Source organism: Myotis daubentonii, chromosome 1, assembly GCF_963259705.1.
Source record: "Myotis daubentonii chromosome 1, mMyoDau2.1, whole genome shotgun sequence".
Taxonomy (NCBI): Eukaryota; Metazoa; Chordata; class Mammalia; order Chiroptera; family Vespertilionidae; genus Myotis; species Myotis daubentonii.
Genome location: NC_081840.1, coordinates 57,570,526 through 57,595,485, shown reverse-complemented (window position 1 = coordinate 57,595,485; position 24,960 = coordinate 57,570,526). Strand labels below are relative to the sequence as shown.

General features: G+C 46.2%; 1 protein-coding gene across 4 annotated transcripts in view; it reads right to left on the bottom strand.

Annotated features, from left to right (window-relative positions):
- The window catches only part of DMXL2 (Dmx like 2), a 170,423-nt gene that overhangs the window by 39,539 nt on the left and 105,924 nt on the right, over positions 1–24,960 (bottom strand). For all 4 annotated transcript variants that reach the window (XM_059701311.1, XM_059701322.1, XM_059701333.1 and 1 more), the window contains 5 exons: positions 23,715–23,825; positions 18,562–18,731; positions 14,897–14,994; positions 14,298–14,463; positions 9,799–10,063 (listed from right to left, as the gene is read on the bottom strand). In XM_059701311.1, the coding sequence (XP_059557294.1) occupies positions 9,799–10,063; positions 14,298–14,463; positions 14,897–14,994; positions 18,562–18,731; positions 23,715–23,825 (810 nt within the window). The remainder of the gene's footprint in view (positions 1–9,798; positions 10,064–14,297; positions 14,464–14,896; positions 14,995–18,561; positions 18,732–23,714; positions 23,826–24,960) is intronic.

Below are 24,960 nucleotides of genomic sequence, written 5' to 3'. Positions count from 1 at the left end.
TGCAACTAACATGGGGCTTGGTTGCCTCAGTGATGGAGGAAACCAACGTTCCCCACCTGCAGCTGAAGGCCTCTGAGCGGTCAGTTTAAGAAACTCTGTAAGAAATACCGCCGGACTTCAGCCAGCAGATTAGCAACATTGTAAGCAAAGGCCAGAAACCTAGTTTCAGCAGCACAGGCCTAAGAGCTGGAGCCAAGCCTCAAGCTAAAGCTGGCCCAGAATAAAAAAGAAAAAAAAAGAAAAAAAGGAGCGGTTGGGAGCTTGAGTCACCCCAGCCTGAAAACAGCCCTCAGCCCCTCACCCAGACTGGCCAGGCACCCCAGTGGGGACCCCCACCCTGAAGAATGTGTGACCAGCTAAAAACAGCCCTCAGCCCCTCACCCAGGCTGGCCAGGCACCCCATTGGGGACCCCACCCTGAAGGGTGTGTGACCAGCTGCAAACAGCCATCATCCCCTCACCCAGGCTGGCCAGGCACCCCAGTGGGGACCCCCACCCTGATCCAGGACACCCTTCAGGGCAAACCAGCCGGCCCCACCCATGCACCAGGCCTCTGTCCTATATAGTAAAAGGGTAATATGCCTCCCAGCACCGGGATCAGCGGAGCCGCGAGGCCTCCCGGCACCGGGAAAAGCGTGACAGGGGGCAGCGCCCAAACCCCTGATCGCCGTGTGGCTCTGTGTGTGACAGGGGGTGGGGCCACAACCTCCCTATCCACCCTGCTCTGTTCATGACAGGGGAAGGCGTCCCAACCCCCTGATCAGCCCTGCTCTGTGGGTGACAGGGGGCGGTGCCCCAACCCCCCTGATGGGCCCTGCTCTGTGCATGACAGGGGGTGGCGCCGCAACCTCCGCATTGACCCTGCCTTGAGTGTGACAGGGGACGGTGGCCCAACCCCACAATCGGCCCTACCCTGATCGTGACTGAGGGTGGCATCACAACCTCCCAATCCGCGCTGCTCTGTGCATGACAGGGGGTGATGCCCCAACTCCCCAATCGGCCCTGCTCTGAGCCTTACCAGGGGCTGCACCAAGGGATTGGGCCTGCCCTCTGCCACCCGGGAGCAGGCCTAAGCCAGCAGGTCGTTATCTCCCGAGGGGTCCCAGACTGCGAGAGGGCACAGCCCGGGCTGAGGGACCCCCTCCCCCCCGAGTTCACAAATTTTTGTGCACCTGGCCTCTAGTATATATATAAAAAGCCAGGGGCCATCACAACGGAAAAGAACAGATGGATGACCAAACAGGCAGGCTGCATGGGGTGACCAGGCTGGCAGGGGGGCCATGAGGGATGACCAAAGGCAATGACCAAAATGACCAAACGACTGGTCACCATGAAGTGCATGGAACACATCTTGGGCCCTCCCTCATGGCCCACAGGCTGGCCAGGCACCCCAGTGGGGACCCCCACCCTGATCCAGGACACCCTTCAGGGCAAACCAGCCGGCCCCCACCTGTGCACCAGGCCTCTACCCTATACAGTAAAAGGGTAATATGCTTCCCAGCACCGGGATCAGCGGAGCTGCGAGGCCTCCTGGCACTGGGATCAGCGTGACAGGGGGCAGCGCCCAAACCCCCTGATCGGCCCTGCTCTGTGTGTGACAGGGTGCGGCACCCCAAACCCCCCCCCCCCACGGGCCCTGCTCTGTGTGTGACGGTGTAGAGCCATAACCTCCCCATCAGCCCTGCCCTGAGTGTGACAGTGGCGGCGCCCCAACCCCCTGGTTGGCCCTGCTCTGTGGGTGATAGAGGGCGACGCCCCAACCGCCCCCCACGGGCCCTGCTCTGTGTGTGATGGGGTAGAGCCATAACCTCCCCATCGGCCCTGCCCTGAGTGTGACAGGGTGCGGCGCCCCAACCCCCTGATGGACCCTGCTCAGTGTGTGACAGGGGGCGGTGCCCCAACTCCCCTATCAGCCCTACTCTGTGAGTGACAGGGGGGAGCTCCTCAACCCCCTGATTGACCCTGCTCTGTGTGTGACAGGGGGTGGCGCCACAACCTCCCCATCAACCCTGCCTTGAGTGTGACAGGGGGCGGTTCCCCAACCCCCCAATCGGCCATACCCTGAGCGTGACTGAGGGTGGCATCGCTACCTCCCGATCATCCCTGCTCTGTGCATGACAGGGGGCCGTGCCCCAACTCCCCAATCGGCCCTGCCCTGAGCCCGACCAGGGGCTGCACCTAGGGATTGGGCCTGCCCTCTGCCACCCAGGAGCAGGCCTAAGCCAGCAGGTCATTATCTCCCGAGGGGTCCCAGACTGTGAGAGGGCACAGGCTGGGCTGAGGGACCACCCCCTCCCCCCCGAGTGCACAAATTTTTGTGCACTGGCCTCTAGTTCTAGCTTATAAAAGAAGGATAAAACCACATTATTAGAACATCATCATTTTACAACCACTAATGAAATAAAAAGGAAAAAAGCCAGCCCTGGTGGGGTGGCTCAGTTGTTTAGAGCGTTGTCCCTATACACCCTGCTTGTGGGTTCAATCTCTGGTCAGGGCACATACAAGAAGCAACCAGAGTGCACAAATAAGAGGAACAACAAATCGACGTTTCTCTCTTTCTCTCTCCTTCTCCCTCTTTCCCCTCTTCCCTTCCCCGCCCCCTCTAAAACAAAAACAAAAAAACAAACAAAAAACCAACAAAACAAACCAATAAATATATATTTTTTCATCTAGGCAGTGATCATTGATGGCTGTTAATACCACAAAAAGCAAAACAAGCTAACTTCACAAGTCCCCTGATGGATACCACCTATGAAATATTTCCGCCAAAACATCTGATAAAAGCCTCTGAAATCTTAACTGCCAATTTCTAGGAAATAGAACACAAGAAAAAGAACTATCTACACTAATAAAAGAGAAACATGGTAATTGGCGTACAACCGCTACCCTTCCCATTGGCTAATCAGGGCAATATGCAAATTAACTGTGAGCCAAGATGGGGGCCGGCAGCCAGGCAGCTTGAAACTAACATGAGGCTTGCTTGCTTCAGTGACAGAGGACTCCAACATTCCCCGCAGGCCGCTGAAGGCCTCTGAGCCTGCAGTTTCAAACATTGTAACAAATACAGATGCCCAGAAACCAGCCTTCAGCCGGCTGGGATCTCAGAGCTGGAGTTGATACAGAGTTTCGAGAACCGAAACAAACCAGATACCTGCTTTCAGGAGTGGAGCCCTAAGAGCTGGAGCCTCAGAGCTAAAGCTGGCCCAGAATTAAAAAAAAGAAAAAGAAAAAAAGGAGCAGTTGGGAGCTTCAGTCCCAGCCTGAAAACAGCCCTCAGCCCCTCACCCAGACTGGCCAGGCGCCCCAGTGGGGACCCCCACCCTGAAGGGTGTGTGACCAGCTGCAAACAGCCATCATCCTCTCATCCAGGCTGGCCAGGCACCCCAGTGGGGACCCCTACCCTGATCCAGAACACCCTTCAGGGCAAACCAGCCGGCCCCCACCCATGCACCAGGCCTCTATTCTATATAGTAAAAGGGTAATATGCCTCCCAGCACTGGGATCAGTGGAGCTGAGAGGCCTCCCGGCACCAGGATCAGTGTGACAGGGGGCAGCGCCCAAACCCTCTGATTGCCCTGCGGCTCTGTGTGTGACAGGGGGAGGGGCCACAACCTCCCTATCCACCCTGCTCTGTTCGTGACAGGTGAAGGCGCCCCAACCCCCTGATCGGCCCTGCTCTGTGGGTGATAGAGGGCGGCGCCCCAACCCCCCCCCCCCCCCCACGGGCCCTGGTCTGTGTGTGATGGGGTAGAGCCATAACCTCCCCATTGGCCCTGCCCTGAGTGTGACAGTGGCGGCGCCCCAACCCCCTGATCCGCCCTGCTCTGTGTGTGATGGGGGCGGTGTGCCAACTCCCCTATCGGCCCTACTCTGTGACTGACAGGGGGGAGCTCCCCAACCCCCTGATCGACCCTGCTCTGTGCATGACAGGGGGGAGCTCCCCAACCCCCTGACCGGCCCTGCTTTGTACGTGACAGGGGGCAGCGCCCCAACCCCGATTGGCTCTGCTCTGTGCGTGACAGAGGGCAGCGCCCCAACCCCCTGATTGGCCCTGCTCTGTGCGTGACAGGGGGTGGCGCCACAACCTCCCCATCGACTCTGCCTTGAGTGTGACAGGGGGCGGTGCCCCAACCCCACAATCGGCCCTACCCTGAGCGTGACTGAGGGTGGCATTGCAACCTTCTGATCCGCCCTGCTCTGTGCATGACGGGGGCGGTGCCCCAACTCCCCAATCGGCCCTGCTCTGAGCCCGACCAGGGGCTGCACCTAGGGATTGGGCCTGCCCTCTGCCACCCGGGAGCAGGCCTAAGCCAGCAGGTGGTTATCTCCCAAGGGGTCCCAGACTGCGAGAGGGCACAGGCCAGGCTGAGGGGCCCCCCCCTCCCCCCCGAGTGCACAAATTTTTGTGCACTGGGCCTCTAGTGTTAAATAACACAACAAGGACACAATCAGCAAAATCCAAAATAAAAGAAAGTATCTGACTTCTTAAACAAATAAATTGCAAGGGAAAAAAAGAAAGAAGGAAAAACTATTGACTAAAGTAAACATAACCAATCAAATATACAGGCCTCTTGATTCAAACAAACTGTACAACACCCTAGCTGATTTGGCTCAATAGATAGCGCATTGGGTTTGATTCTGGTCAAGGCACATGCCTTGGTTGCAGGCTCGATTCCCAGTAAGGGGGCATGTAGGAGCAGCCGATCATGATTCTCTCTCATCATTGATGTTTCCATCTCTCTCCCTCTCACTGCCTCTCTGAAATCAATAAAAATATATATATTTTAATAATCAACTGTATAACGTTTTATGAGATCACTGGGGAAATGTGAACATTGTATTTGATGATATAAATAGAATTTCTTTACAATAGTATATGTTATGTCTTCTTAAGAAATTCTTGTTTTTTATAGTTACATGCTGAAATATTTACAGATGAATTAAGTTGATAACTATTGAAGCTGGGTGATGAATTCACAGATTTTCATTATGTTATATACTCTTTTATATATATCTGAAATTTTCCACAATAAGTTTTTAAAAACTTACCTGGAAAACATTAAGAAATAAGTTGAGCCTTTCTTCTATAAAAAATTACCCAGTAATATTAAAAAACTAGAGGCCTGGTGCATGAATTTGTGCATGGGTGGGGTCCCTCAGCCTGACCTGTGATTGGGGCCGATTGGGGCTGACGGCTGGGGGGAGAAACTGCGGGAGGTTGGCTGGCCTCAGGAGGTTGGCTGTGAGAGTGCACTGACTACCCGGCCAGCCAGGGAAAGGGACTGTGGGAGGTTGGCTAGCCAGCCTGATCAGGGGAAGGGACCACGGAGGTTGGCCAGCTGCAGGAGATTGGCTGTAGGAGCGCACTGACCATCAGGGTCCAACTCCTGCGCTGAGTGTCTGCCCCCTGGTGGTCAGTGCGTCATCATAGTGACCAGTTCACTGGTCACTTAGGCTTTTATATATATACTAGAGGCCTGGTGCACAAAAATTTGTGCACTCGGGGGAGGGGTGTCCCTCAGCCCGGCCTTTGCCTTCTCGCAGTCTGGGGCCCCTTGGGGATCGGGCCTAAGCTGGCAGTCAGACATCCCTCTGGCAGCCCAGGAGCCCTCAGGGGATGTCCCCTTGCCAGTGGGGAACAGTCCTAAGCTGCAGTCAGACATCCTTAGTGCTGCTGAGGGGGCGGGAGAGGCTCCGGTCACCACCGCTGTACTGGCAGCCGTCCGTCAGCTTGGCTTGTGGCTCAGCAGAGGTCCCCCTGTGGGAGTGCACTGACCACCAGGGGGCAGACGCTCAATGCAGGAGATGCTCCCTGGTGGTCAGTGTGTGTCATAGTGACCAGTCATTCTGCTGTTAGGGACAATTTGCATATTACCCTTTTATTATATAGGATAGAGGCCTGGTGCACGGATAGAGGCCAGCTGGTATGCCCTGAAGGGTGTCCCAGATCAGGGTGGGGGTCCCGCTGGGGTGCCTGGCCAGCCTGGGCGAGGGGCTGAGGGCCGTTTTCAGGCAGGCCACGTCCCCCGGTGACCCAAGCTCCCAGCCTCTCCTTTTTCTCTTTTTTCCCAGGGCGGCCTGGAAGCACATATCTGGGATTTATTTATCTTCTATAATTGAAACTTTGTAGCCTTGGGTAGAGCCCAGGGCAGGCCAGGGAAGGTGGGAAGCTTGGCTTCCTCCATTGCTGGGAGCAACCCAAGCCTCCTGCAAGCTCCGTGGCCACCACCATCTTATTTGGGTTAATTTGCATACTGACTCCTGATCGGCTGGTGGGTGTGGCTTGTGGGTGTAGCAGAGTGATGGTTAATTTGCATCTTTCTCTTTTATTAGTGTAGATACTAGGGGCCCAGTGCACAAATTCGTGCACCTTGAAAAGAACTATGGGCCCTAAGGCTGCAGTAGGCACAGGGGTGGGTCTTAGCCCATCTTCCACGCCCCCACCTGGCCCTTCCATAGCAGCCCACGGGTCACCTGTCTGCCAGCAGCCCTGTTCCTGCCACCACCGTTCCCATGCGCTGATGGCACCGCCCCACTCACACCCACTGAAGGCACAAAGCGACTGGGGCCAGTGCTAGCAGGGAGTGCGAGTGGGGCCAGTGCTGTCAGCAAGTGTGAGTGGCAGCTGCTGCCCTAATCCCCCCTTAGGAGCAGGCAGGGGTGATCAGGGCCAGCAGCCGCTGCTCACACCCGCTGATGGTGCAGAACAATCGGGACCAGTGCTGGGCACCAGCAGCGGGTGCAAGTGGTGAATCCGGTGCTGGCTGTGGGTGTGAGCGGGGCTGGCACTGGCAGTGGGTGCGAGAGGTGGCTGCTGGCCTCGATCTCCTCTCAGGAACAGGGGTGGTGGAAAAGCCCTGAGGGGCGATTGGGACAGGCAACTGCTGCTCGCACCCACTGACGGTTCCGAGCAATCGGGACTGGCACCAGGCACTGGCAGTGGATATGAGCAGGGCCGGCGCCAGCAGCAGGTGCAAGCACTGGGCAGGAGCAAAGAATTTTCAGTAACCACCAGAGGCTTGCCCTGATGACAGTGACCAGTGCTCACCTTGGTCTGGTGCCCCCGCTCACCTGCTCACATCCTGCTGCAGTCAACACCCACCATGTTCCCCGCACGCCCCCTGGTGGTCAGTGCACGTCATAGCGACTGTTTGTTCGGCTGTTCTGCTGTTTGGTCTATTTTCATATTAACCTTTTATTATATAGGATATTATATAGGATAGACTAGAGGCCCAATGCACAAAATTCAAGTATGGGAAGGGGGGGTGCCTCAGCCTGGCCTGCACCCTCTCACAATCCGGGACCCCTTGGGGGATGTCCGACTGCAGGATTGGCCTAAACTGGCAGTCGGACATCCCTCTTGCAATCTGGGACCACTGACTCCTAATCACTTGCCTGCCTGCCTGCCTGCCTGATCGCCCCTAACCACTTTGCCTGCCTGTCTCATCGCCCCTAACCACTCTCCTGTCTGCTTGATCATCCCTAATCACTTCTGCCTCAGTCCCCACCTCAGTGGCTTCATCCAGAAGGACATCCAAAATGACATCCAGAGGTCGTTCAGCTGTCCAGTCTAATTAGGATATTATGCTTTTATTATTATAGATTACTGGGGCACGTAAAAACTCTCTACTCCTAATCCCAAAAGAAATGTGATCAGCATTTCTTGTGATTTGTTCCAGGAAACAACAACAAAAGAAGGAGACCAGACACTGTGTCAGCACACACTTGTGTGATGCATATCTGTAAAATGCATCAAGAACCACACTGTTCTGCTACTTACTTTTTTCACTTAATAATACAGCACATATTAACATATCAATTTATCTATATCATTTTTTAAAAGCCATAATTATTTTTTTAATATATCTTTATTGATTTCAGAGAGGAAGAAAGAGGGAGAGAAAGAGAGAGAAACATCAATGATGAGAGAGAATCATTAATCAGCTGCCTCCTGCACACCCCAAATGGGGATCAAGCCTGCAATCTGGACATGTGCCCTGACCAGGAATTTAATTGTGGAGTCTTGGTTCATAGGTCAACGCTCAACCACTGAGCCAAGCCAGCCAGGCTCAATTATCTCATTTAAAAATATATGTTCATTGATTAATTTTGGAGAAAGAGCGGAAGGGAGAGACAGACAGACAGACAGACAGACAGAAATATCGATTTGTTGTTCCACTTGATACATTCATTGGTTGATTCTTGTATGTGCCCTTACCAGGGATGGAACCAGAAACCTTGGCATATCTAAACAATGTTCGAACCAACTGAGTTACCCAGCCAGGGTCAATTTACCTCATTTTTAATGGCACTGTTTCTATACTTATGAATATACTAGAGGCCCAGTGCACAAAAATTTGTGCACTCGGGGGCGGGGGGGTCCCTCAACCCGGCCTGTGCCCTCTCACAGTCTCAGACCCCCACCACCTGTTGGCTTAGGCCCACTCCCCAAGGGATCGGGGCTAAGCTGGCAGTCAGACATCCCTCTGGCAGCCAGGGAGCCCTCAGGGGATGTCCACTTACCAACGGGGAGCAGGCCTAAGCTGCAGTCGGACATCCTTAGCGCTACTGAGGAGGCGGGAGCGGCTCCCACCACCACTGCTGTACTGGCAGCCGTCAGCCTGGCTTGTGGCTGAGCAGAGCTCCCCCTGTGGGAGCGCACTGACCACCAGGGGGCAGCTCCTGCATTGAGCGTCTGCCCCCTGGTGGTCAGTGTGTGTCATAGTGACCAGTCATTCCTAGTTGTTCTGCTGTTAGGGTCAATTTGCATATTACCCTTTTATTATATAGGATAGAGGCCTGGTGCATGGGTGGGGGCCAACTAGTTTGCCCTGAAGGGTGTCCCGGATCAGGGTGGGGGTCCCGCTGGGGTGCCTGGCCATCCTGGGTGAGTGGCTGATGGCTGTTTGCAGGCTGGCTACAGCCTCTAGCCACCGAAGCTGCCAGTGGAGGCTGGCTGGAACCAGGTATCTGGGATTTATTTATCTTCTATAATTGAAACTTTGTTGCCTTGAGCAGAGGTAAAAGCCAGCCAAGGCAGGCGGGAAGCGTGGCTTCCTCCATCGCTGGGGCAACCAAGGCTCCTGCTTGCTCCAGCTCCGTGGCTGCTGTCCGCCATCTTGGTTGGGTTAATTTGCATATAGTTGCTCTGATTGGCTGGTGGGCGTGGCTTGGGACATAGCGGAGATGCAGTCAATTTGCATGTTTCTCTTTTATTAGATTAGATTATAATTTATTTAACTATCCTGTTGATGAATACTTAGAAGGTTCCATTTTTAAAATTATTGCAGACAATCTGATAAATACCCTCCAGATTCTTAAAAAATCTAAATTATTCAGGATAAATAAGACTAAAGAAAGTTTAGCACATAAGAATAGTTTTTTAAGGCCTAAGCACTAAACCAATATGTATAACAGCCAAAATCTCTTCTATAATAAAAAAACACACACAAAAAGAAAACTAGCTGTGTAATTAAATGGAAAGAGGTGTATAATGATTCAGTTCAATGGATATGAAATTAGAGTAGCATGGTAATCCTATTTTATAAACTTCAACCTGCAAGACTGAAAATGTGTGTGAAGTCTTCTTAGTACTACTCATAACAAAATGATAGGCTCAATTACAAACAGTAAGTGACTAATCCTTTAGCACACAAGAAATTTTGATAATTTCTCAATGTTGAAAAGTAAATCTGGTAATAATGAGTTTTATGTTATTGGTTTTGTTTTGATCTAAGTGAACATGAGCTCAAAAACTGTCTTCTTTTAAAAAGAAAAAGAAACTTAGAAAATATCCTACCTTGATGATGATCATCCTCTTTTGGTGTTTGTTCCAATAACGTGTCCAAGGCTCGGGTATAATCTTTCATTACCCAATAGGCAAGACTACGCAGGAAAGGATCAGGATGTAATCTTTTGCAATCGAATCCTGAGCCATCCTTTTGGCAACCCAAAACCTTCTGATTTAGGATAGATATGTAAGTGGATGAAGTTTCGAATTCAGATTCATATAAACGGGCAATAACCATGGCCAGCTGAATATCTTCCATTTTTTCAAGACACACCTGTAAATTTTAATATTAAGAAATATTTAATTAATGATAATTATTTAATTATAAAATATCCCAACAATATCCTTAAGTTATCTACCACTTATATTTCACAGTGGAAGGAGGGAGACCTGAGGTTGAAGGGCAGCTAAATGATTGCCTGATAGAAGATTAAAGAATAGCAAGAAGAGTAAGTAATCTGAACTTAGTAGCTTCCAGCCTAAAAAAAACTTATAAAATAAGCATAAAACAGCCCTAGCCAGTTGCTCAGTGGTTAGAGCATTGACCTGCGGACTGATGGGTTACAGGTTTGAATCCAGTCAAGGGCATATACCTTGGTTGTAGGCTCAATCCCCAGCACCGGTTGGGGCGCATATGGGAGACAACTAATCAATATGTCTCTCTCACATCTATGTTGCCCTCTCCCTGTCTCTCCCTGTTCCCTTCCACTCTCTATAAAAATCAATGGAAAAAAATATCCTCAGGTGAGGGTTAACAAACAAATAACACACAAAAAAAGCATAAAACAAAGTATATCAATATCACCTCAGACTTGGATCAATTTAAATTAGTAATGTTCATTTTTAAATTAAATGCCTATTATGACATTTGAATTTATACACAGCAGTTCCTCTTAATTTCCAAATGTATTTCCATCCTATATTATAAAGCCTAGCCTAATATGCTAAGTGTCCAGTCATCTGGTCAGCTGTTCAACCAATCAAAGCGTAATCTACACTAATAAAAGAGAAAAATGGTAATTGGCGTACGACGATACCCTTTTCATTGGCCAATCAGGGCTATATGCAAATTAACTGCCAACAAGATGGCGGTTAATTTGCATATGTAGGCACAATGCAGGGAGGCAAAAGGGAAAGCAGGAAGAAGCCCCCTGCCACTGACAGTGATCGGAAACCCAGGGGGGAGCTAAGAGCTGGGGGGCAGGGCAAAGGCGACCCTGGGGCCGCCTTTGCCCTGCCCCCCAGCCATGATTGGAGAATCAGGCGCCTTTGCCGCCCTGGCCAGTGATAGCAGGAAGTAGGGGTGGAGCCAGCGATGGGAGCTGGACACGGTCGAAGCTGGCAGTCCTGGGAGCTAGGGGTCCCTTGCCTGGGCCTAAAGCGAAGCCCACGATCGCGGGGCCGCTGCAGCTGCAGGTCCCCGCTGCCCAGGCCGGACGCCTCAGCCAGAGGCGTTAGGCCTGTGCAGGGGCGGAGCCTGCAACCGCGGGGAGCTGGGGGTCCCCTGCCCAGGCCTGACACCTCTGCCGGAGGCCTCAGGCCTGGTCAAGGGGCCGATTCAGTGTTTGGTGATCGGAGGGTGATGAGGGTCAACTCCTCTGGCTGAGGCATCAGGCCTGGGCGGGGGGCAGAGCCGGGGATTGGGGGGATATGATGGTCCCCTTGCCCAGGCCTGAAGCCTGGGTCAGAGGCATCAGGCTTGGGCGGGGGGTGGAGCAAGCGATCAGAGGGAGATGGGGGTCCCCTGCCCAGGCATGATTCCTGGGCCAGAGGCCTCAGGCCTGGGCGGGGGCCAGAGCCAGTGATCGGGGGGAGATGGGGGTCCCCTGTTCAAGCCTGACACCTCTGGCGGAGGCGTCAGGCCTGGGCAAGGGGCCGATCAGGTGACCAGAGGGTGATGGGGGTCTACGCCTCTGGCTGAGGCATCAGGCCTGGGCAAGGGGAAGAGCCAGCAATCGGAGGGGTCTGGGGGTTCCCTGCCCAGGCCTGATGCCTGGGCCAGAGGCATCAGGCCTGGGCTGGGGGCAGAACCAGTGATAGGGGGTAATGAGGGTCCCCTGCCCAGGCCTGACACCTCTGTCAGAGGTGTCAGGCCTGGGCAAGGGGCCGATCCTGCGATTGGAGGGTGATGGCGGTCAACGCCTGAGGGCTCCCAGTATGTGAGAGGGGGCAGGCTGGGCTGAGGGACACTCCCCCCACACACACACCCCAGTGCACGAATTTCGTGCACCGGGCCCCTAGTATGCTAATAACATGCTAAGGCCGCTCAACCGCTCACTATGACATGCACTGACCACCAGGAGGCAGACGCTCCGACCAGTAAGTTAACTTGCTGCTGGGGTCTGGGCCGATCAGGACTGAGCAAGACAGGCCAGACACACCCTGGCGCCCTCCTATGATCCCTCCCTGGCTGGCCAACCTCCCTTGTCCTTCCCTAACCCTGATCATGTACTGGTGGGGTCCCTCGGCCTGGCCTGAGCCCTCTTGCAATCTAGGACTCCTCGGGGGATGTCAGAGAGCAGGTTTTAGCCCAACAGCAGAACCGACTTCTATGACATGCACTGATCACCAGGGGGTAGATGCTCAACTCAGAAGCTGTCCCCTCGTGGTCAGTGCACTCCCGCAGGGGGAGCACCACTCAGCCAGAAGCCGGGATCACGGCTGGCAAGCACAGTGGCGGTGGTGGGTGCAGGGCTCCTGTACTGCGAGAGGGAGCAGGCTGGGCTGAGGAACACCCCCACCCCCGAGTGCATCGGGCCTCTAATATAAACATAATTTTTACTCTTTTAAAAGAACCTTCTATTTATATAGCAAATAATGCATGAAATGAAGCCACATATCCTATCTTACTCTCTATGATTTTATTTATATACTAATGTAACAACACATCTTGAGATTTTGAGGTCATTCAGACAATATGAGTCAATCAACATGTCTCTTCTTTACCAGAGTATCTTCTTTCTAGGCTAAACTTTCCATTAAAAATTATAAACATTTAAGCATATTTTTTCTTTTTTTCTTTTAAATAATTCTTTATTGTAAGCATATTTTTTCCATTGATTTTTTTAGAGTGGACAGGAGGAAGGTGGGGGGGGGAGAGAAAGGTGAGGAAGAGGGATAAAGAGAGAGGAGAGGGGGGAAGGAAGGAAGGAAGGAAGGAAGGAAGGAAGGAAGGAAGGGAGGGAGGGAGGGAGGGAGGGAGGGAGGGAGGGAGGAAGGAAGGAAGGAAGAAGGAAGGAAGGAGGAAGGAAGGAAGGAAGGAAGGAAGGAAGGAAGGAAGGAAGGAAGGAAGGAAGGAAGGAAGGAAGGAAGGAAGGAAGAAAGAAAGAAAGAAAGAAAGAAAGAAAGAAAGAAAGAAAGAAAGAAAGAAAGAAAGAAAGAAAGAAAGAAAGATAGATCGATCAATGGATCAATGTGAGAGAGATAACTGGTTGCCTTCTGCATGTGTCCCAACAAAGACTGGGATCAAACCCAGGTATGTGCCCTTCCCCGGGAATCAAACCTGAGACCCTTTGGTGTTTGGGCTGACACTCTAACCACTTAATAACACTGGCCAGGGCTAAATGTTTATTTTTAAAAAATCATACCCTGAGATAAGTTTGAAAATATGACTAATTCTAATTGTGAAGTACTTTCACTTTGTTGGATATTTCCTATTCCTTCTATCATGTATTATTTCCAGTTCTATTTTTCCTTCACTCATTTGGATTGTTCATAACAACAGTAAGTACCCTAAGAGAAAGATATCATAAATAAACAGGAACATCTGTAATTACTCTCTTAACCAGTTGCCAGGGTTCTATATATAAAAAAATGCAAAGTTTGCCCAGCTGGCGTGGCTCAGTGGTTGAGCATTGACCTATGAGCCAGGAGGTTATGGTTCGATTTCCGGTCAGGGCACATGCCCAGGTTGCAGGCTTGATCCTCAGTGTAGGGCATGCAGGAGGCAGCAGATCAATGCTTTTCTCTCATCATTGATGTTTCTCTCTCTCTCCCTCTCTGAAATTAATATATATATATATATTTAAAGCAAAGTTTTACCTATTCTCATTCCTTTTCTAATATCTAGAACAATTACATTACAAAACAGTACAAATTTCAATTTTGGTTCCATACCTATGACTTACATTTAGAAGAAAAAGAACTTAAACGTATCTGCCTTTCTACACTAAATAAGGAGGTTGGGACCATTTATATACTTTAAATAGTTCAGAATCACAATATGGCAAGGAAGAAGATATTCATAAACCATTTTTTGCCATGTTTCATACATTTATACTTGAAATGCATGTATTCTTAAAATGAAATATTCCCTATATAAAATTTTTGTGTTTCTCACTTGAACTTATTTATAATTTCATTTTTCACAGTGCCACTATTTAAGTTCAGTAACTTCTGTAGTTATTCTCTGCCCTTAAAACATATGACAAAATTTACAATCTCCACTACAACCTTTTCAGGTTTTCCATCTCTTGCAAGTATTGCACAGCATATTTTCTTATTTATACCTCTACGGCATCTTTCAATGAACCAGCTAACAAGAAAAAAGCAGCAGACTGTTCAAAGCGTTGTTTTCCAAGTAAAGAGAAAGCATTTTTCAAAGCAGCTTTACGCCATCTATCTTCATTAAAGTTGTGACTGAAAAACGCTGTCATTTTTTCCTCATGCTGTGACCTGGGAACCAGAACACAAACACCAGTGGTTAAACCAATTTTAAATATTTTGAATCCTTTACGGAATGTGTAAAAATAAAAACCACAAAAATCAATCTAAAAAGAGAACAATAACTTCAATGATAAGTATTTATTATCAGCTTCTCTTTCCTTCTAATAAGGAAAGCTCAAATTACCCTATGTATACCTAAGTAGGAAGCAAGAGCACTTTTTTACTTTACAAAGTATATTTATCAACTTTTTTTAAAACAACATCCCATTCTTTAGGTAAGCTGAAACAATATTGTACCCATCTTTCGCAGATAAAGAACCAAAGCCCAAAGAAGCTGATTTGAACAAGCTCATATATCTAAATACTTTCAAAAATATTAAGTTTCTGATTCAAAGCACAATCTTCATTCAACTAAATTATGTTAAGTGCTGAGACAACTTACCTAAACAGACCCCACACTACTGCTTTCTTCTTCATTGCAAGGTAGAATAATGCAGCATCCAAGGCATCATTGTTCCTTTGAAAAGAAGCTTTGGCAACCTAAATGGTAAATAAAATACTATATTAAATTAACCATTTAATTAAAAATTACAACCAATTAAACAACAATTAATGCTTCCCTGCTATTTTCATGGCTGATAGAAACTATGGAGACAGGAAAACGTGGCTCTATCCTACAATCTCCAGTATCCTATAATACACTAGAGGCCCAGTGCACAAAATTTGTGCATGGGTGGGGTCCCTAGCAGCTGTCGGCTACCAGCCGGGGCCTCCCTTCCCCGGCTGCCGGCTGCTGGCTGAAGCCTGCCTTCATTCCGTGCCGCCCCTTGGAGGTCAGCACATGTCTAACTCCTGGTCAGTCAAACTCCCACCTGTAAGGACAATTTGCATATTAGCCTTTTATTATATAGGATGGGACAACCATCTGATATCAGTAACAATAAAAGTAATAAAAATAAACACCTTTTATTTCTCTTATTGAATTACCACAATCTCTGAGGTACTATTATTTCCATTTTAGATATGAGACACAGAGAGGTTAAGTGAATTGCCTAAAGTCACACAGTAAGGGGTAGAAAAGGGATCAGAACCCTGGTAGTAATAAAATTGTCTAACATAGGAAACAATAAAAAATGCAGAATGAATATTCAATAGATGTGACTTTTTCTTAAAAATCAAACATATTACATCTCTTAATGTTTTATAGAAGTTAAAATGGTAACTTCTATGGTACATATGATTTCACAATTTAAAGCTTTCAACTAATACTGATACAGACATCTGTGAATAAATACTAATTATACAAACACATTTATAAAATTACAGACAAAAATTAAATTTCCAGGTTTTTTTTAATGGACTTTTTAAAAAGCTAGTATTTAGTATTTTCCAATCAATTTTGACAATTCTGAAGGATTGATACATTCTCTCTAGCATGTGATTAAAATAAAGAAGGTTGAAGGTCTATTATTTTGAAGGGCTTACAAAGATTAGTTCTCATAAATTTCATGAGAAAAAGTCTTAATGAGCATGTAATTCTTCTTGTATTATAAGTGATAATGTCTTTGAGCCATACAACCAAAGTGTCTGAATATATATAGAACCAATCAACTCAGTATTAAGTTTATTGATTTTAGAGAGAGAGGAAGGAGGAGAGAGAGAAAGAGAGAAAACATCGATGTGATAAAGAAATATTGACCGGCTGCCTTGAGCACTGGCTCAGACCAGCATAGAACCCACAACCTGGGCATGTGCCCTGACTGGGAATTGAACCTGCCACTTTTGGTACACGAATAACACTCCAACCGAGCCACATGGGCCAGGGCAACTCAGTGTAAGTTTAAAAATTAAAGTAACATTATTATGTATTTTACATTGTTTTGAATAAAATATCAAATAGACCATCTCTTATTTCTCCAAGATACTGAGATAACCTGTGCAAATCACTAAGTTAAAAGGCATAATAATAAAAAACAATGGATGTTTTATTAGCTTACATTGACTGATAGGGAAGCAGGAAGCTACTGAAGCATGGGAAAGGGAAAGGACACCTAAAACTGCACCATAAAAATGCTTTACTCTCAATACCCTTTTATTTCTCTTCCCCTTTTTTAGTATTTTCTCAGCCTTCAATCACTTAACTTAGTATTCCAATGTTTAATAATTTTTAGAAGAATTTTTATTCATCTTCAGTTAAGAATTGATAATACACATCTCAAGGCAAAACAATTTACATATCCTTTCTGATTTAATTTTAAGCAATACATTACTTGTGGATATATATATATATATATATATATATATATATACACACACACACACACACACACACACACACACACACACATATATATCAGAAATATCCTATATAATAAAAGCATAGTATGCAAATTGTCCCCTTGATCAGGAATTCAACCAGGGGGTGGGGCTGGCTGGGGGAAGGGAGGGAGGCCTCAGCTAGCCATTGCCAGGGACCCTACCAGTGCATGAAATTCGTGCACTGGGCCTCTATTTTAATTATAACACAACACATCACTGACAGGAAATTAAAGAGATCTTTTGTAAGCAATATCTGAAACATTTCAGAAAAAATATGTCTTCTTTTTCTTAGGGACATAAAAAATTCCATGCAGATACTTACTGTGTTATTTATATAACAATTAACTTTTCCTATATACCAGAAACTAGATTTCTTGGTTGGTGTGAGAAAAATTCTTTCTGACATTTGTTCCTATTTTGAGAGAAATGTGGGTATCTTATTGGCTGCCTTACAGGTAGCAGGAAAATGACACTTTTATACTCACACTTCAAACTGTGATCTGAAAACCATGAACACAAGAATCACAGGACACTAATTCAGAGGAAGAGGCCACAGACCTACCATAATGAAATTGGAGTGGGACTGAGGTTTGGGGGGTATGCATTTTAAATAAGCTTGTCAGATGATTCTTTGACACTAAAATTTGAGAACTACTATTGTAGAAAATAAACTCCTCTTGGGAGAAATACATTCATACTTCACAAATGCAGTATCACTAATTGTACTTAAGGAATTTTGATGGACTCCTGAAAGTAAACAATGAATAAGAATTACACTTTCCTAACCCTGACAGAGTAGAAAGGGCACTTCTGACACTTACAATTGATGGGGAGTTTGGCTGGTTACCTACCTTCTCTGAATCTTAGTTCCATCAGGTGAAAAACGGGGCTGGGGCTGATGAGATGATGAAATAATTTATGAAAAGCAACTAACACCAAACCTGGCAAACAGTAGGTGCTCAATAACAGTTAATTTCTGCAACACTAAAAGAACTTGCAGCTTCCACTAACAAAATTTTTAACAATTTTTTTCCCTAAAGGGAATCTACCAGAAAACTGGTTCCAAAAACCTGTCTTAAAAAATGTACAGCGTGTTTCATTTGCTGCCATAGATATGTCCTTCAAGTGCACACAAATAAAAACTTTTTATTGAATGTTATTTTAAGTGTGAACAGGAAGCTTGCTGTTTATTATACAAGCCATGCAGAATCCTTTACATAAAAGAATGATTTTTCTATGTATATAACTGACAAGAACTTTACTTTCTAACTTTAGATTTTTTAGTTTCTTAAATTAGAACATACCTTAACAGATAGCAGAAAATATTGCTATTCCATAGTATTATAAACTCAGTATATATGGAAAAAGAAAATTGACATATTGCATAGCACTTTATAAAAATCAAGTTTTGGAATCTCCAAAAAGTTTTAAGAAATTTCAAGATCTCAAGATATACAGCCGAAACTGGTTTGGCTCAGTGGATAGAGCGTCAGCCTGCGGACTGAGAGGTCCCGGGTTCAATTCTGGTCAAGGGCATGTACCTGGGTTGCGGGCACATTCCCGGTCGGGGATGTGCAAGAGGCAGCTGATCGATGTTTCTCTCTCATCGATGTTTCTAACTCTCTCTATCTCTCTCCCTTCCTCTCTGTGAAAAATCAATAAAATACATTTTTTTAAAAAAAAGATATACAAACTAATTCCCTACTGCAGATGTTTCTTGAAGATAATATATTTTATCCTTCAAGAAAATACATTTTTAAAGTTCAAAATCCACTAAAGTAAAGTTACCTTTTCAATGCATCTTCGGAGAGTGTTAATATTCCTGACCCACCAACCAATTCCCATTGCTCTTAACTCAGACCACTGAGGGTCTCCTCTCTGAATTGCAGGAATCATATTAATCAGTTCTTCCTCAGCCTCCGAATGAAAAGCCCAGGCAAAATGGCAAGTAGACACACCTAAATTAGAAATATAAATAATAACCTTCAGAAGTATATCAAAAAAAGAAGAACTTTTCAAAACAACTTTTCATATAGCCATGTGTTCATTCATTATGAAAAGAATGAAAGGAAGAAAGGAAGTCTTTCATAATTCAGGATTTTTATACTATAAGCTTCTATATATAAGATCAGTAATAGGATAAAAAAAATAAAAATCTCTCCCTTTTTCCCTAACATACTTGCTTTTGTTCCCCTACAAAAATAGAGACACTATCTCTGGATCTGTTTTTGTTCATCAGCAGAGGGAAGGTAGGGGAGGGTGGGGATAAGGGGGAGAGATCAACCAAAGGACTTGTATGCATGCATATAAGTCTAACCAATGGACACAGACACCAGGGGGTGAGGGCATGAGTGGGGGAATGGGGGAAAGTTGGGGGGACAAGGACACATATGTAATACCTTTATCAATTAAGAAAAAAAATTCCAAAAGAAAAAAAATAGAGACACTAAAACTTACTCATTGGAAAGAAAGATATCTGAATATCAAGCCATTCATATGTACACACACCAAACTTATCAACAGTGAAAGCTTTGGTGGAGTCAAAGCATCATGGCCCATGTGCTTGGGTTGGTGTTTCACGGTTCCTCTTGCTTGCAGACCATATCCTTTAGTACTGAATACTGTAAACTGCCCCATTCATCTATCTGGCCAAAGAGCTAAATATCACCTTAAAGGAAGCTCTAAATTTCATGCAAGTTCCAGGGACTAAAAGTCAGGAGGTACATTCCTCTGTATTTAACACTTTAGTTGAAAGTAGTTTAAAGCTGCCTAATATTGATGGGATATGGCAAATTCTTTTTTGCTCTGGTAGAAGGCTGACAGGGATCTAGATAACAAAATGGGCTTAGTGACACCATCAGACTTGGAAGTACAAATGAGTTTATCAATAGTTTACTGATAACACTTTACTACTCCACTTAGAGCAGGTGAAGAGGAAACATGAGGAGAGTGGACCCTACATGGTTAACAGGTAGTGAGAATGCTGGGGAGAACCCTGAAAAGTCTAGAAAAGAAGCCAGATTGGCCAAAGTAGCCATCTATGTGAACCCATTTTGTAAACAGAAATATCCGGGGTCAATCAGTGATAGTCACATTACAACACAGGCCTCTCAGTGCTATAAGGCTATCAAAATTACTACATATAAGTTTTTTCACTAACAACTATGTACTATAGAAATCTTACATGTAGCTTAAAGCTTATCTAATAATTACTGCTTTAAAATAATTCCTTTAGAAAGTATAAAAGGAAAAAACTAATATGACCATTTTGTCTGTCTTTTTTTTAATATATATGTATTTTTTATTGATTTCAGAGAGGAAGGGAGAGGGAGAGATTGAAACATCAATGATAAGAATCATTGATTGGCTGCCTTTCGCATGTTCCCTACCGGGGATTGAGCCCACAACCCAGGCTGTGCCCTTGGCCAGAATCGAACCCAGGACCCTTCAGTCTGCAGGCTGATGCTCTATCCGCAGTACCAAACTGGCCAGGGCTTAATATGACCATTTTGAATAATAATCATGTCTTTTAAATTTTCCATTGCTAGTATATATATACAACTGTTTTAAAATTATATCACAAAGTCAATGCAGTAAGCCTTGACTGCCACTACAAATTTAGAGGGGGGGAAGGTGGACAAAATTAAATCACATCAATTTGTAATTTTTCAGAACCTAAAAGGCAGATTAATTTCCTCACTATTTAAATCTTCGTCTGATTTAAGAGATAATTACTACATCAAATAACTAACACTTTGCTTTAGAAAATGCTATTAGATAGCAATGCAAAAGCATACTTTGCTGATATAAAATGTCTAATATAAAAGAATAATACACAATATATTATATTCTATACCCTTAAATGAAATTTGATTAATGAAATTTTTGAAAATGCAGAGGCATGTTGAGGGAATTAAACTCAGAGAGCAAGATTAAAAGCAGTGAATGTATTTGGAATCCTAACTATTAGAGGTGAAAAAAGGTATTAAAAAGAAAGAACAGAGGCACCAACAGGCAGTTTTGTTTTTTTTTAATTGGTTATCTCTTATATGTGCCCTGACCAGGAGGTCAAACCTGCAACTTTGGCATATCAGGACGAGACTAACCAATTGAGCGACCCAGCCAGGACACTGGCACTCATTTTTATTTGCCTAGCAATGGCAGGCTATTCCTTGCAGTTTATCTCTGTTCCTCTTAACTTTTCTATTGAAATACTGGCCACTTATCTTTTTCCCTGAAAACTGTTCCCAGGACCATCACCTACAACACCAGTCCCTTCTCATCTCCAGTTTTAACTGTATTAAAGGAAAAATGAAATTTGACAAAGTTTTAGAAATTTAAGGTATTTTAAATTTCCCTAACCAATGCACACAATTGCCATTAAGTAATTCAGTACCATCTGATTACCATTTTAAACTAAAATTAAAAGAACATCAAGACATTTTTTAAAACCTATCTGAAAGGCATAGATTGTTTAAAATGATAATAAAGTATTGGCAATGGGTTATGTTTTGGCATCATCAAACATTGCTTTCAATAATGTAAATTAGCACAGTCTTTCAGACTAAGAGTTAAGAATTTTCAAGCCCTGGGTTCAGTAATACCACCACTAGAAAACTAACATGAGTAAATAATCATTAATTCCAACTCCTTTAATGAATAGCTCTATATTTTGGGCAGGTCACTTTGAACTCTAGTTTCAATTTTTTAATCTATAAGTAAGAGAATTGATATAAATCCTGTGTTTCCAAGTAGCATGTGGGGCAGTATGCTGGATGTATGCTGGATTACTATATGGAAATATTCCTGAAATATCATCTTTACTTGTGAATAAATAACTTATCCTATCTAATAAAAGAGAAACATGGTAATTAGCATAAGTCCGCTACCCTTCCCATTGGCTAATCAGCGAGATATGCAAATTAACTGCCAGCCAAGATGGCGGCTGGCAGCCAGGCAGCTTGAAGCGAACATGAGGCTTGTTTGCTTCAGTGACGGAGGAAACCAACGTTCCCCGCCTGCCTTGCCGGCCTCTGAGCTTGCAGTTTGAAACATTGTTACAAATATAGAAGCTAAACAAAACCCCAGAAACCTGCTTTCAGCCTGCCAGGATCTCAGAGCTGGAGCTGACACAGTGTTTCAATTATAGAACCCAAACAAACCAGATACCTGCTTTCAGCAGCAGAGGCCTCAGAGCTGGAGCCAGAGCTAAAGCTGGTCCAGAATAAAAAAAAAGAAAAAGAAAAAAAGGAGCGGTTGGGAGCTTCAGTCACCCGCCAGCCTGAAAACAGCCCTCAGCCCCTCACCCAGACTGGCCAGGCACTCCAGTGGGGACCCCCACCCTGAAGGGTGTGTGACCAGCTGCAAACAGCCATCATTCCCTCACCCAGGCTGGCCAGGCACCCCAGTGGGGACCCCCACCCTGATCCAGGACACCCTTCAGGGCAAACCAGCCGGCCCCCACCTGTGCACCAGGCCTCTACCCTATACAGTAAAAGGGTAATATGCTTCCCAGCACCGGGATCAGCGGAGCCGCGAGGCCTCCCAGCACCGGGATCAGTGTGACAGGGGGCAGCGCCCAAACCCCCTGATCGCCCTGCGGCTCTGTGTGTGACAGGGAGTGGGGCCACAACCTCCCTATCCACCCTGCTCTGTTCGTGACAGGGGAAGGCGCCCCAACCCCCTGATCAGCCCTGCTCTGTGCCTGATAGGGGGAGCTCCCCAATCCCCTGATCGCCCTGAGGCTCTGTGACAGGGTGCGGCGCCCCAACCCCCTGATCGGCCCTGCTCTGTGTGTGACAGGGTGTGGCGCCCCAACCCCTCCACCCCCCATGGGCCCTGCTCTGTGTGTGACGGGGTAGAGCCATAACCTCCCCATCGGCCCTGCCCTGAGTGTGAGAGTGGCGGGGCCCAACCCCCTGATCGGCCCTGCTCAGTGGGTGATAGAGGGCGGCGCCCCAACCCCCACCACTCCACGGGCCCTGCTCTGTGTGTGATGGGGTAGAGCCATAACCTCCCCATCGGCCCTGCCCTGAGTGTGACAGTGGCGGTACCCCAACCCCCTGATCGGCCCTGCTCTGTGGGTGATAGAGGGTGGCGCCCCAACCCCCTGATCCGCCCTGCTCTGTGTGTGACAGGGGGCAGCTCCCCAACCCCTTGATGGGCCCTGCTCTGTGCGTGACAGGGTACGGAGCCCCAACTCCCCTGATGGGCCCTGCTCTGTGCGTGACAGGGGGTGGCACCGCAACCTCCCCATCAACCCTGCCTTGAGTGTGACAGGGGGCGGTGCCCCAACCCCACAATCGGCCCTACCCTGAGCGTGACTGAGGGTGGCATCGCAACTTCCAGATCCGCCCTGCTCTGTGCATGACAGGGGGTGGCGCCCCAACTCCCCAATCGGCCCTGCTCTGAGCCCGACCAGGGGCTGCACCTAGGGATTGGGTCTGCTCTCTGCCACCCGGGAGCAGGCCTAAGCCAGCAGGTCGTTATCTCCCGAGGGGTTCCAGACTGCGAGAGGGCACAGGCCAGGCTGAGGGACCCCCCTCCCCCCCGAGTGCACAAATTTTTGTGCACTGGGCCTCTAGTATTAAAATAAACATACATAATAACATGTAGGGCAAAATTTATAGAATTTTTAAAGAAAAGACAACAGATGTCAAAGAAATTCAGGACCACATTGGTATACAATGTCAGGTTTACTGCTAAGCTACTACACCTTTATTGAGTAAAGTCTAAGAAACTGAAATATATCAACAAAAGTCTTGGAACAGAACTGAAAGATACACAGAAAAATGGTAAGTGGGTGCTATGTGACAGGAAGGTATTAAGTCTAGGTTTGCATATGATTTACCTAATGTTTATACACAAGTATGAATACACCACACCAACCACTTCTATACTGAATAAAAGTTGTGCAAAGGTTCAAACAAGCAGTTAAATACCTTGATGAAGAAGCTGTACTCGGTATAAAGGAGGCAGTGATGTCAAAAGGCATGTGTGCAAGCGCATTGCTAATAGGTATCTCAAACCACACTCATCTAATGTATCTCCTCCTATAAAGTAAACAGAAAATATGTTTAAGAAAAAAAGGAATACAACAGGTCACAAACCAATCAAAAGTTACAAAGTAAATAATAAATTTAGTTAGTGATAATTTACACAAAATATATAAGATAATTTTGATTGTATTCCTTCATGAATACTTTGATATCTTTATAAAAAAATATCTTTACAGCTCTGGCCAATGTGGCTCAGTTGGTTGGGCATTGTCCTGTGCACTGAAAGGTTGCTGGTTCAATTCCCAGTCAGTCCACATGCCTCAGTTGCAAGATCCATCCCTAATAGTGGGGCTTGCAGGAGACAGCCGATCCTTGCTTCACTTTCACATCAATGTTTCTCTCTTTTTCTGTCTCTAAAAATCAATTTTAAAATCTTAAAAAATTTTTGTTGATTCCCCCGGATAGTGTTACAAAGTGAAGGTTGAATCATAACCTTAATTCCAGAAATTTACTCTTTAGTTAAAAGTTTTACAAAGGTATGCAAGTGTAGTAAGTTTAATCAAAACAATAACGACTATTAGAAAAATGCAATGCAAAAGTATTAACAGCACAGTGACTGCCACTTAGGAAGTCCTCAGAGTTTGAATCAAATTGTCAAAGTTCAAGTTCCCGCTCTACTTCCCATTAGCTATATTCACTCATCCATTCATTTATTCAACAAACTAAGCATCTACTACATGCAAAGAATGGTTTAGGTACTGGAGATTTGGCACTGAATAAGGCAAAGTGCTGATTCTCATGGTGCTTATATTTTAGGAGACAGAGATAACAAACAAATAATGTGTCTAGCAGAAATTACTGCCAGGGAGAGAAATAAAGCAGGACTGAGAAAATGGGAACACTAGAGTGAGTTCTATTTTATATAGTCTGACCAGGAAAGAATACCAGTAAGATGACATTTCAGCAGAAATCTGAGGAGGTAAGGGAATGAAAACACACATAAATCTGAAAGAAGAGGATTTTACTCAATGGAAACAATGTGTGCAAAGACAGTGAGACAGCAATGTGCTTAGTGTGTCTGTGGGACAGCAAGGAGGCCAATGTAGGAGCACGGAAGTGAGCACAGATCACAGAGGGCCTTGTAGACCACTGTAAGGATCTGGCTTTTATTCTAAAGTGAGGTAGGCAG